General features: G+C 45.2%; 1 protein-coding gene across 1 annotated transcript; it reads right to left on the bottom strand.

The window, feature by feature from the left end:
* Nucleotides 1–980: 980 nt before the first annotated feature.
* On the bottom strand, nucleotides 981–13,064 carry BAG2 (BAG cochaperone 2). Its single transcript, XM_079935562.1, has 3 exons — nucleotides 12,779–13,064; nucleotides 3,830–3,939; nucleotides 981–2,378 (listed from the first exon to the last, which is right to left on the bottom strand). The coding sequence occupies exons 1-3, from the start codon at nucleotides 12,889–12,891 to the stop codon at nucleotides 1,966–1,968; spliced, it is 636 nt and encodes a 211-aa protein (XP_079791688.1). The 5' UTR covers nucleotides 12,892–13,064; the 3' UTR covers nucleotides 981–1,965.
* Nucleotides 13,065–13,804: the final 740 nt, after the last annotated feature.

The raw sequence follows: 13,804 nt of genomic DNA, 5'->3' as shown, positions 1-13,804 counted from the left end.
TATCAGAAGAGCCCCTCCCCATTGTGGCGACAGTCCTGTGCTGTCTGGGGGCCTCAGACGCTGGCAGCGCAGTGCTTGGGAAGAACTCACTGATGGGCTCCACTGTGCCCAGGGCTCCAGGGCTTGGGTCTCCTCTGGAGATCCTGGGATGGGGAAGTGGCCTCAGGACATGACATCTCAACTTAAAGGGAACTACTTTAATGTAAAATATTATTAATTTTTCCCCTCTTAAAAACCTTTGAAATAGTTACTGGTAACTTGCTAAAGTGCTCTCGTTACTGTTACGGTATCTGTTTCTCTGAAAACAAAATGAACTGACAGGTGAAAATCTGTCCCACACTGCAGTCATCTAATGAACAGAGAAAGTCTGGGCTGATGGTGAACAGGAAGGGGAGGATTTCCAGATGCTGATGGTCTTTGGGAACGTGAGAAAAACTTGGTTGTCTGCTGAATTTTCAAAAAGCTGATAAAGAAAAAGATGGCACAAAAAGAAAATCTTCTATCTCACAGTGAACCTAATGATAGCAAATTAGTCTGATAAATCAAGAGGCTTTTACCAGTTATCAGTGAGAATTAATGTTTCCCACGAAAGAATAGATTTAAATAAGGTGAACTTGGGCTGGCATCAAAACTATCATCATGAATGTCCTCAGATTGTAATTGCTTTTTATGAAGAGACATATAAATATATAAAACCAATCATCTGCAGCTTGACTGTTTTTTTTTCTTGCAGTGTGAAAGAATACCTATCTTTTAATGAAAATTGAATCTGATATATTCAATCTGAAGTAGTATTTGGGGAAGCTAAAGTTTTTGTGTATCAATAGCACTAGTTATTTTGAACAAATAAAAGTGTTCTATAGTTGCTGCATTTATCACAGATAAAAGAATAATCAATACACTGGTCAACCTTGTTAGTGAACAAAATGCAATCTAAATTAAGGTATTTCATATTTAATATTAGAAAAAAATAATGCTGAAAAGCTCTCAGTGAAACAGCAACTTTTTAATTATTGAAGACAGTATAAATTGATATAACTCTTATACAAAAAAACTTTGGAAACATATCAGGCCATGGAAATGTATATACCCTTTGACCAAGTAAAACCGATTGCTGGGGATTTATACAAAGAAAATCAATCAAAAACAAACGAAAGAAGGAAAAAGCTCTACGTACACAAATATGTTGCAGTAATAAGCAACAAACTGGAAACAACCTAAATGTCCAGTAAGGGGAATGGGTAAATTGTACAACTACATGGAATAGAGGTTCTTAAGTTGAGAATTAAAAGCAGACTTTAAAAGAGTATTTAATTTTTAAAGGCAAGTTACAACATTATATTTCTGTAATGATTAAAAATTTAAAGAAATGATGCATTTGGAAAAAGATGAAGTGGATATACCATATACAGTTCAGAGTGGTAAAATTAGAGGTGAAGTTTCTCACATTTTATGTCATGTTTTCACGTATTATCAAGAAGTACATTCATATTATGAGATGCATAAATGTTTAAGTTCAAAATAATTTGATATAGATGTCTAAAAAACCTGCTGAATGAAAGAGAAGACACAGGGAAGGTTCCCTTCCATAATTCAAAGCTCACTGCTTGGCTCACAGCAGATGCGTGGTCAGTGTGTGCCCGTGTGTCTTTGCAGACAAAGCCCAGGAGAGAACCATGATGCTTTTACCCCTAGCTGAGCTCTTATTTCCCCCACATACTAAGTGTTCATCCACAGAATAGTAAAAATATATATATATATAGGAGGTGCTAGATCCTAGTACAAGACAAAAATTCAATCTAAAAACTTTTAGAAAGGTAATCAAAATATTTCTAGTTTTAATTGTTATTCACAAACTAACAACACTGAACTAGTTATCTGTCTAACAAACAGAACTAGTTATCACTTAAGATAGTACGTTATCATTTTTATGTGATTATTTATAAGGGCTCTTAGGTTGGAACACTAGTTGAATCTGCTTTCAGTGTTTTGTAGCAGGGTTTTGGAAGCAGCCCCTTTAGAATGCTCCAGCAGCTTGATGGCCTTGTCAGAGTTTTCAATGTTCCTAAGCAGGGTCTCTAGTCTTCTCTTAATTTTCTTCTGATCCTCGAGAGCACAACCAATCACGATGGACTGGAACTTCTGATCCACCGGCCCCGCAGGCACCTCAGAGGAACATGCGCTGTACAGCGACATCAGGTGACTCTTGGCGTTTCCCAGATCATCCAGAAACTTACTGACCACCTCGTCAATGACCCTGGTGGCGTGCTTGAGGGACTCCTGCTGCTGGGGGTTCCTAATTGTTTCTACTGAAACTTCCACAGTCAGGGTTCGTCCCATCAGACGGTTTGCAGTCAGATTTAATTCTTCTCTTTCTCCTAATCATGAAAAGTTTGAAATATCAATCAATATGAGACATACACACATCTATGTCAAGAACACTAAGGTATTTTTGTGTGGCTGAATCTATCCTGTGAGCACCTATGAATTTCTTAAAGATACACGTTAAAACTACAGCAATAAGATTAATTTATAAAGAGTATCAGATTGGACGCCAGATGATTCTGCGGTTGTCACGTCTGCAGAAGCTGGGGCAGGTGTGCGTCTGTAACTGGGGCTTTGTGCTGGTTAGAGCAGGAGACTGGATGCCCTGGATCTACGTGAGGATGTGCATTAGAGGAGGGAGATAACTTTCCCTTTACCTTTCTGAGCTTTTGGCTGAGACCCTCCTGTAATAAGACAGATTAACAAGAAAAAAACCCAGAAGCTTATTGACATGTATACCTCATGTATATACATGGGAGATCCCCAGGGAAACGAGTAACCCCCTGAGATGGCCCAGCCTCCACCCAAAATACCCCCAGCTAGAGAAGGTGAGGACGGAGGAAGGCAAGTTCTGGAGGTTCCCAGAAAAGGCACGATAGACAAAGGTAAGGTTCTTATGTAGATTCAGTAGGTGCCTTCTCCACTGGTGAAGGTTTCTTGTAGTTTTGTCATCCTCCTCTTCCTGGTAGAAAGGGAGACACCCTTACAAATGATTTCCTTTACAAAATGTAAATATAAATTTCCCTTACAAAACAGTGACTTCTACTGTTTTCAGAGCTCCTCCTCCTGTGTCTGCAGTTTCTCAAAAATATCCAGTTCGGAATAATCCTTAGGCCAGAGAGGCATATTTTGGGGCCTCACATTCTGTGTGTGTATCAATACAATGCCCCGATTCTGGCTGAAAAAAGCCATGACACGGGAGGAAAAGCTGGCCTGAAAATGAGGCACTGACTTCATCCCCTCCAGACTAATTTAGGCCAGTAGTCTGAGTCTTGGCCAGTATGAAGAGGGTGCTGGGTTATCACTTCACTATTTAGATGGAAATCAGCAACCTGTCCTGCTCTGTAACCTCCTTCCCAATTCACTGCTCTATGGCCAGGACAGTGAAGAGACACACTAGATCTTGACCCCTCTGAGGATGTGTGACAGTGTGGGTCTGGGCCGGGATGCACACTTAACCGCACCAGCTGCTCGGCCCAGAGGCCGGTCCTGTGCGGCCCCAGGGGAGCCCGGTTAGGAGGAGCACCGCCCACTGGTGCAGAGCATCACAGGCCACCCGGCCCTCCTGTGGAACGGGGTTCAGTGGGTCCATAATCTGTTTTCCCTGCCTTTCTCCTCTTCCCCTCTATACGTTACACCTCCATTCATCTCCTTTTGTCTTCTCTGCTGCCGACCTTGTGCCCGTTTCCTCTGCTGTCACATCCTGCCCGGCTGTCTCTGCTGGGCTGGAGGAGCGGCTCTGCGGCACCCCCGCCGCCCCCCCGGCCCCGGGAGGGGCCCTCACCGTCGCTGATCTGCCGCATGTCCTGGCTGTTCTGGATGCTGTGGATCATCTCCAGGAGGACCTCCTTCTCCTGCTCCACAGCCGTGGCCGCTTCCCGAAGAGCCTCCACCCTGCGGAGTGCGGGGGACAGGACAGTTACTGGAGGGAAGCCGCATCTTCCTCATCTCTCCACTGCTCAGTCCAGCTCAGGTGTAACGACGATTAGGAACACTTCCCAAAAACTCCTTACTCCTTTCTATTTTTTATTCTGTAATTGTTTTCTTTTTAATCCACTTGCCCTGTGGCTCCCAGTTTCCTCTCCGCTCACAGGGCACTCATTCTATTTAGTGTTTATCGATTTGTATTCGTTTTTACCAAAAAAATCTGCACTCATGTACTTGTCTATTTTCAATTATTTATATCTCACTGTTTCTTTCTTCACTCAGCAGCATACTTAGAATCACCAGGTTCCTGTGTCCCTCACCTGATCTGCCCTCCCTGGCCCAGCGGAGACACGCCCTGTCCCCCAGCTTCTGCTCACAACCCGTCCACAATTACCCTTCCCTTTATGGCCCTGATAAGAGGATCCATCCCAGCGTGGAACTGCTGAGACACAGGGTGTGTGGACTGTCATCTGACTCCACCCTGGATTGTTCTCCAGAATGGCCGGACCTCGAGTCCCTGTGTCCCGACAGCCCTACCAGCACTCAGCATCTCCCAACTTTCTAACCATCTGTTGCCAGGCTAACAAGTGATATGTCAGTACTTAATCTGCATTTCTTTCATTGCTAATAATTTTGGACATCTCTTTGTATCCTTGTGAGCTTGTTCACAACCTTTGCCTACTTTTTCTTTTTTAAACTGGGGTTACTCTCCTCTTGGTGATTTGGTGACAGACACTGTGACCATCTTCTCCCATCCCACCCTATATGATCTGTGTCTGGGAGGTCCTTCACTGAACAGAGAGCCTTATTTTGAAGTGAAAAGTAAAAAGATCCATCTTTTCTTGGTTTTGTTTTGCCTTAGCTCATACTGTGAAGTTTTGTTTCAGGGTCCTCCCATCCCTAGGTCAGGACATACTTTCCTACATCTCCTTCTATTAACTTGTTTCACTTTTCTCATACTTATGTCTTAATTCATCTAGAATCCACCTCTGTATATGGTTAGGTAAGGATTTAATCATTTTCCCCAACATTATGCACCCCAAATCCATCTTTCCCTCAATGATTTGTAGATTGTCTGCCTCTGAAATCTCTATTCCATCCAGTAGTATTTTGACTGTTCTTACACCAACACCCATTTCTTAAAAATAGCACCAGCTTTGTTTGTGATATGCCTTAGTATCTGGTAGACCAGTCCTCTAATCTTTTTTTTTTTTTAATTTTTGACTGCGTTGGGTCTTCATTGCTGAGCGTGGGCTTTCTCTAGTTGTGGTGAGCAGGGGCTACTCTTCCTTGTGGTGCGCAGACTTCTCATTGCGGTGGCTTCTCGTTGCGGAGCACAGGCTGCAGGCGCGTGGGCTTCAGTAGTTGTGGCACATGGGCTCAGTAGTTGTGGCTCATGGGTTCTAGAGCGCAGGCTCAGTAGTTGTGGTGCACGGGCTTAGTTGCTCCGCGGCACATGGGATCTTCCCGTGCTAGGGCTCAAACCCGTGTTCCCTGCATTGGCAGGCAGATTCTTAACCACTGCACCACTAGGGAAGTCCCCAGTCCTCTAATCTTTAAAAATAACATAGCTATTTCGACTTTTATTCCTCCATAGACTCTAAAGTAAGTTTATTGGGTTTCTTAAAAAACTGGAATAAATTAGACACCTTTAGAACACTGTTAGTTCCTCTAAGGGTGTCTCCTTCATCCAGACCCTCCTCTCCGTTCTTTATTAGAGTTTTGAAGTATTCTTGATGGTAGTCTTACAGACTCTTTTAAGTGTTTTGAATATTTTGGATATTGTTACTGTTGTGAATAATATATTTACATATATACTACATTTTATAGTTGGCTATTGTTGATTAGAGAAATGCTGTTTTTGGTAGGTTCACGTCATAACTGGCAACCTTCATTTACACTTATTCATTTTTAATGGTTTTTTAATTTCTGTTAGTTCTTCTGGATTGATGATCATTTCATCTACAAAAAACGAAAATTCTCATCTCTTCCTTTTCAATCCTATCAGCTCCAATTTTTCTTTCTTAAATAGCACTGACTAAACTCCTCCTGTGCGATATTAAACAGTGGCGCTAAGAGACGGCATCTTTGTCTTTTCCCGAATTTAAAGAGAATGCTTCTGTAGGTTTTTGGTGTAAAGCCCTGATAACCCCGCAACTATACACACATGCACTTACTACACAGACACATGAACACAACCAGTGACTAAAGAACGAGGCTGTGAAATTATGAGAGCGAAAGAAAACAAAACAAAGTCCTGTGTGTTTAAAGTGCTGTTTCCAGGGCACTTTCTCGTTTTTTTTATTACACCACAACTAAATAAGTTGCCAAGTGTTGCAAAATAAATAGTGACAGGCCTACCTCCAGTACTCAGATGCTCTTGGAAACACGGATCACAAGGAGATCTAATCCCTTCTGTCTTCCTGGGCACGTGTTCTAGCATGTGTTCCTGCCCCATGAAGAGGCTCTCACCCCAACCACACACACGCCTTTTCCCCTACAGGCACCCACCTGTTATCCCCCAAAATAGCACCGACACACTGTACAGTCACAGGGTCTCGATTCTCAAGATACTAAATACATTGTTGGATTCTGTGTTTATAAGAGCCAGTAGAAGCAAAGAGCTCGTAAGAATCTTATTTGACAAATTTGGCTGGAAAACAATCAAAACCAATATTCTATAAAACAGTAAACACACAGCATCAGGCTGCCTTCCAGCCCCATTCATTATGTGCTTACACATTTCACATGAGCAGACTCTCAGGGCCCGGGACACATGAAAATGGGTCAGGTTGTCACTAACATGAAACATTTGTGCAAAAACACAAACGTGACTCTAGTATTTAAATGGCACAGATGAGTCATTTGATTGGTAAATGAGATGCTGCTGAAAGAAGAGATTAATTTTCCAGCACTCCTGAGTTTATATTCAAATGTAAGATGATAAAGAGAATTGTTACTCTAAAGAAGAATGCTCCATTTATGATAATAAGTTATACTAGTAAGTTCATGAAGTTGTTAACAAGAAAATCGTTTGAAAGGAGACACTCTAGAAAAAATATAATAAATCTGTCATATAAAGAAGATATTTTGTCATTAAATGAGACCAAATATAGAGGCAATTAGATGGAACTTTTTTTTTTTTTTCCCACAAGGCTAGAAATTGCCAGGGCATTTTCCCTGTGAAAAACAGATTTCATCTTTTATAGAACTTCTTATATATGATTTTATGTAAACCTTTTTCATTTCATAGCAAAGGTAAAATTTCATTCTTCAGGATGTAAAGATTCCCAGGGGTTTTTTGGCATCTTGGCCCTTTCATCTTCTGTCCCCCGCTTCCTGAACATTCTTTATCCCTGGCCCACGTCTACTGAGTGATCCTTTTTCAAAACCCAGTCCTTCTGGCAGGAACTGTTTCCTTAGCAGCTTCCTCCTTCCCCTCCCTTGAGGCCGTCAATACTATATCTGTCTAGTGTATGGACATCACATGCTTAGTTTTTTCTTTTAAAAAGCTGAACCTGCATCTCTACTTAGTTTGCTTAAGTCATATTTATCAGCTATTGGTCTCCTTAAATTCAATTCATATACACATCTTTTTGTCTACATTAGTTCTAGAAAACTGTTAGCCATTAAACCTTCAAATATTTCCCACCTGCCCTTCTATGATTTCTCCTGGAACTCTGTTCAGAGGCGTGTTGGACCAACTCACTTTATCCTTCACGTTAACACATCACTTGACAACACTCCTTGGCAGAGGGGGGCAGCTCTGGTTTTACCAGCAGATCCTGTAAGAGCTACATGTCCAAATTGGGAAAGAACTGATCCTCATGGCAAGGCTGGCCTGGGCTGCGCTCCTGGAAAACTCTCTGCATGAAATCACAACTAAGCTTTAACAGAGAGAACCTGTGCTCAGAATGTTCCCGCGAGGACAAATGTGGAGCGCACACATCCTCGGCTGGTCCCCGGGGCCCAGAGATCGAAGCCTGGGGACCAAGAGACAAGGTGCTGGGAGGTGGTCTCCCAGCCAGCCACCCCGGCATGTGCTCTGTGCCACGTGCGGGGACTGCAAGGGCCTCAGTCCTGCCGCTCAAGCTAGAGCTGCTGCCACTTACCAGCTGAGTGACCTCGAGTAGTTACTTACATTCTCTTTGCCTCAATTTCCTCATTTACAAAACGGGGATCATGAAATGGTGTGACTGAATGAAGTAAAGCAGGTAAAGAGTTTAACACAGTGACTGACAGCACTGACTAAACAAGCTATGAGTTAATAGAGATGCAGTACCCGTGGATACGGATGGCCAACTCCGACACCATTTTATAGAAAAGATTTGAGCATCTGTGGCTTCTGGTACCCCACGGGCCCTGGAACCAATCCCTGCAGACACTGAGGGACCACTGCATGCAGTCCATGCCCAGAACTGGTGCCTTGAACGCTAGCTTCCTGGTCGTTATTACATGCTTCCATTATGAACTCAGGCTTGTAAATAACAAGAATTGTGCTTTCATCAAAAGGGGAAATGGCAAATGGACTTATTTCAAAGAAATTACTTCTAAAACAGGTTCTTAAAATCATAGTCCTGTTTCTTATTCAAAATTCTTGTATCAAAAGAATACTACAGAGGGCTTCCCTGGTGGCGCAGTGGTTGAGAGTCCGCCTGCCGATGCAGGGGACACGGGTTCGAGCCCTGGTCCGGGAAGATCCCACATGCCGTGGAGCGGCTGGGCCCGTGAGCCATGGCTGCTGAGGCTGCGCGTCCGGAGCCTGTGCTCCGCAACGGGAGAGGCCACAACAGTGAGAGGCCCGCGTACCGCAAAAAAAAAAAAAAAACAATACTACAGGTACTTCCCTGGTGGCGCAGTGGTCTCCAATGCAGGAGACACGGGTTCGAGCCCTGGTTCGGGAAGATCCCACATGCCGCGGAACAATTAAGCCCGCGAGCCACAACTGTTGAGCCCGCGTGCCTAGAGCCTGTGCTCCGCAACTAGAGAAGCCACCGCAACAAGAAGCCCGCGCACAGCAACAAGACCCAACATGGAGAGGAGAGGGGAGGGGACGGGAGGAGAGGGGAGGGGAAGAAGAAAATACTACAAAGATCACTTATATTTTAGGCAAGGTTAAGATTTTGAAGGGCTCCCTAATCATCACCAAAATGATAAATTACATTCACTACTGAGACACTCTGGTGTAAAAAAGGGTCTATGCTTTAGTGTCAGGAGCTACTCATGAGCAGGATGGCCTCAGACTGGCCACTCAGTCCCTCTGGACTGGATTCGCTCGCTTCTAAAGGAGGGAACATATGTCCTCCTCCTGCCTCAGAGGGTTTTGGAAGGTTCACATGACAATGTCTACAAGAAGTGATCTTTTAAATTACAGGCTTTTATACAATATTAACTATGGTGCCATCTTGTCTTGTGGCTCCTGGGACGTTGGTGCAGTGAAACTGTCAGCTAAATGACCACATCCGCCCTTGCCCCATCCTTCATTCCTTGGCTGCCATGGAAGCCATGGTGACTGGCTGATGGCGGGGGAGGGAGCCACAATAGGATGAGTTTGGGGACATCTGTGAACAGCTAGTCTCCCAGTCCTGTCGTTCCCCTTGGCTGTTCTCCACACCCCACGTCCCAAGCATCTTCACCACCATCCAGAGCCTTCAGGGGCCGCTCAACACCCTGCACACAGCAGGTGTTCAATAGTCCCTGAGATCAGGGACTCAGGGACACCAATCTAAGTGGAATTTTCACCTTTCAGTAAAATCATATACTATTCCTACATTTTTGAAATATGACATACTTAACTCTAAGAAAATTCAGGCACAAAGTATTAAGCTCTACAGCCAGTCTTCCTGGGTTCCAGCTGTGTGACCTTGGACGAGTCATTTAACTTCTCAAGCCTCAATTTCCTGCCTGAAGAACAGAGGTGACGGTAATTTCCACAAAGGCACGGGGCCTGCAGAGTCAGCGCCCATTAACTAAATAACTGTTAATGGGTATCATTTATGAATTATGATCACTGTTAAATTAGTAACAATCATAAGCAAAGTGTTTAGAGCCACTGATGAATGGAAAAATCAGACACCATTTGGTCATGAAAACCGGGAGAGAAAGGCATCACCTTTTTAGGAGGAAGCAAAAAAGGAGGTGAGCCGGCGTCAAAAAAAGAAAGGCTAATGTCATGCTAACATATTAGAAACAAATGGAGTTTCTTTAATGATTTGTCAGATGCTGCCAAACACCTGAAAGCACTTTAAACACCATGGACATCAGTTCACAAGGCAGGTCATAAAGCAGTGAGCATAATTCTATTTTCAGTTTCATATGGAAAAAGTTCTGCCACAATTGAAAAAACTAGTACAGTGGGGAACAGTAAACACCAGCTTCTAGGTACAGCCTGTAATTTTCACCCTACTTAGTACCCTGCCATCCTCAATATGAAATTAAACTATTAGATAAGAACACATGAATGTTACATTTTCTTTTTAAACTTGATCTTATAGGCATGATTCTATCAACAGTTTCTTTTTTTTTAATTTTATTTATTTATTTATTTTTTTGGTTGTGTTGGGTCTTTGTTGCTGTGCACAGGCTTTCTCTAGTTGTGGCAAGTGGGGGCTACTCTTCATTACCGTGCACGGGCTTCTCATTGCGGTGGCTTCTCCTGTTGCAGAGCATGGGCTCTAGGTGCACAGGCTTCAGTAGTTGTGGCATACAGGATTAGCTGCTCCACGGCATGTGGGATCTTCCTGGACCAGGGCTCGAACCCATGTCCCCTGCATTGGCAGGCAGATTCTTAACCACTGCGCCACCAGGGAAGCCCGGCATCATTTTTTTTAAAAGGAAGAAACAAAGCTCACAAAAGTCTAAAATTACTAGAAAAGGCCCTAAAATGAATAATTAGACACATATTAATCTTCTTTAGCTCAAGGGTTAATTCAGCAAGTTATTATTTAATCACTTGCACACGGTAATCAGAATTCACTTTACATTAATGAAGCATTGGAATAATATTCAAAACCAGAGGCTTCCTTTTAAAGATGAGTACTTGACTGCTTCTGTACCTACCCTATGTGAGGCACCAAGTTTGAGGAAAGTGAATCAGCTTGAAGAAAGGAGGGGGCAGCATCCACCTGTTCCTTTAAGAAAACATCCTTTCCCTCTAACTAGGGGAGAGAGACCCCTGCAATGGTTGAGAACATGCCCTCAAAGTTCTAAAGACCGGAGGAGACGCTTGAGGCACTTGTTTCGCTGCTACATAAAAAGAAATCATAATCTTCCCAGGGACACTCAGGGGCTCTAGTTTTGTTCCATCTGGTTCAGCTAGTTCCATCTGCCTCATTCCAAGCAGGACCCCTCTATTACTCTCCATGAAATCATGGTGGTGGAGAACTTATTTTCTGAGAAGACATCGTTTCTTCCCATGATGATAATAATAATAAAGATGTATATAATAAATGACAATTTAAACATATATATTAATAAATCATTCACTTGGTTATTAATGTACTTTATTGGCAAACAGACCCCTTGTTTTGGTATATTAATCCAGGGAGATAAAGACATATATGCAATGCTTCTTAAAATTTTTGTCTTACGTACTCCCTTGCTCACCCAGAACCTGGCGAAAACTATGCGAAAAAAATTCCTTGTGGTTTCAGGGAGTTGTGGGCGCCTCAATATGATTTTCCTGTAACTACACTTGCACACAACTTACACAGTAACTTTAGTGACATAAACAGTTACAGGAAGTACATACAAGTTTTCATTCACTGTTAAAGGAAAAAAAGTATTTCCCAAATTTCTTAGAAATTATTTAGGAATTCCATACAAGCCAGCCACTACATTTGCCACTAAGGAGTGCCCGTGGTGCCCGGTTCTACAGGAATTGACAGCACAGCCTGGAAAGAATTCAGGAGAAGAGCAGGAATGAGGCACTCAGAGCTCTGGGAAAACCAGCAGAACAGGCACTCAGAGATTTTCAGGAAAAATCTTAGGAACACATTCCTGCATCTTCCCAAACTCAGAAAAACACTCAAACCATTAAGGGAGACATCTGCTCCTGGTCAGCAGTAACCTGCCACCCAAATGTGCGCCTGAGTGCGCGGGCCCTTCTCTAAAGTCACATTCCTGGGACCTCAGCGCCGGAACCGCCCCCCCCCCCAACTTCCCCCAATAGAACAACTCAGGCTCTCATCTTGCACGTGTTTATCGCAATGGGCACACCGATTACTTAGTAACACCGTCATTAGTTAAGAAGGGAAAACTGACTCGTGTTCTCAGGCCAGTGACCAGCATTTGGAAGGTGTGACCGGCGACCTGGAGAAGGAGCCCCCCCCCACCCCCCCACACACACCCGGGCTGAAAGTAGCAGGGGATCAGATGGATTTTTATATTTTGCAAAGAGATCAATCATTCACAACGGTGACCACTAAACTGCCGCCTGTCCTAGAAATACACTATGGGAAAAGACTGGGCCGGAAACACCTGGCCCCCACACGGAACGTTCCAGAAGCTCTGCGGACGGGCAGTGTCACAGCTCCCATGTCGAGTAACGTACCCGTAACTTTCCCTTCTCGGTTCTCACGCTTCCGGCGCTCGGGTCTGGAGCCGCGAAGGAGCGTGGCCGCCGGAGCGTGCGGGGCCGCTGACCCAGAACACGGCCGCTCCCGTGAGGGGACCCGCCGACCCAGCGCGGCCCTCCGCGGGGCCCGGGTCAGCCCAGCTCCCCTGCCAGCCGCTCCCCGCTGCCCGCGCGCTCCCTGCTCTCGGTCCCCGCGCGCCCTCCGCAGGCTCGGAGGGCCGGCCCGCGCACCTGAGCTCCAGCTGGTCCAGGCTCTCCAGCAGGCGGCTGGAGCGGTCGGCCATGGACGAGGAGCGGCAGAAGCGGCCCTCGTTGGCCTTGGCGCTGATCCTCGCCTGAGCCATCGGCGTCCGGCGGGCGGCCCGAGATCACTGCCTTCCCCGCGCTCCACCCGCCTCCTCTGACACGCCGCCCGCGAACCGGGGAACCGGGAAACGGGCGCGGGTGCACGAGAGCCGGCCGCTGCTCTGTCCGGCGCGGGCGGCCTCGAGGGCGGCGCGGCGGGGAGGCCTTTCTGGGCGCGGGGACGCGTCTCCGCCCCGAACACCGCCCGAGGCGGAGCCCGCGCCCCCGGCCCCGCCCCGCAGGGGCTCCAAGGGGAGCGGGCTTGGGCTGTGCTGGGGTGGAAAGGGCCCTTCATGCAACCGCGGCCGCGGCTCTGGGCACTTTCCCGAGATGAGAACAAGGAGCCTGGAGGCCACAACTGAAGCTGATAGATGTACGGAGCAAGCTGAACCTCTTTTTTTTACACCCGCTCTCATGAAGTCATTTTTAATGACTTTCTTTTGTATTAAAAAGTTACTGGTTGGGACTTCCCTGGTGGTCCAGTGGGTAAGACCGTGATCCCAGTGCAGGGGGCCCGGGTTTGACGCCTGGTGGGGTAACTAGATCCCCATGCATGCCGCAACTAAGAGTCTGCATGCTGCAAGAAAGATTCCCACCTGCCACAACTAAGACCGGGGGCGGCCAAAATAAATAAAATTAAGTACCAAAAGAAAAGATGATTAAGAAAGGAATTTTGGTAAAGCACCCACACATGTTTAAAAAAAGTTATTGGTTGGAATTTGAGTGAAATAATTATTATTTAAGGCCGTTTCACACCCCACTTATTTAAATCTCCAGTTATGAAAAGACGCAGTAGACCACTTGGTCAGACATTATAAAGGTCAGTGAGTGGAATGGGGCTGGGAATACAAAGATGTATCGACTTAAATACTTGCGCTTTGCTCCCATCTCATTATAGCTCTCTGCCTCTAA

Source organism: Stenella coeruleoalba (assembly GCF_951394435.1).
Source record: "Stenella coeruleoalba genome assembly, chromosome: 10".
In the NCBI taxonomy this organism is placed as follows: Eukaryota; Metazoa; Chordata; class Mammalia; order Artiodactyla; family Delphinidae; genus Stenella; species Stenella coeruleoalba.
This window is presented reverse-complemented; position numbering and strand designations above follow the sequence as displayed.

Excerpts from the sequence above, each read along its gene's own strand:
- BAG2 (XM_079935562.1), bottom strand. The coding sequence starts at position 12,891 with ATGGCTCAGGCGAGGATCAGCGCCAAGGCCAACGAGGGCCGCTTCTGC. Across the intron at positions 3,940-12,778 it reads CTGGACCAGCTGGAGCTCAG|GGTGGAGGCTCTTCGGGAAG; the intron begins GTGCGCGGGCCG and ends CGCACTCCGCAG. Across the intron at positions 2,379-3,829 it reads CATGCGGCAGATCAGCGACG|GAGAAAGAGAAGAATTAAAT; the intron begins GTGAGGGCCCCT and ends TTTCATGATTAG.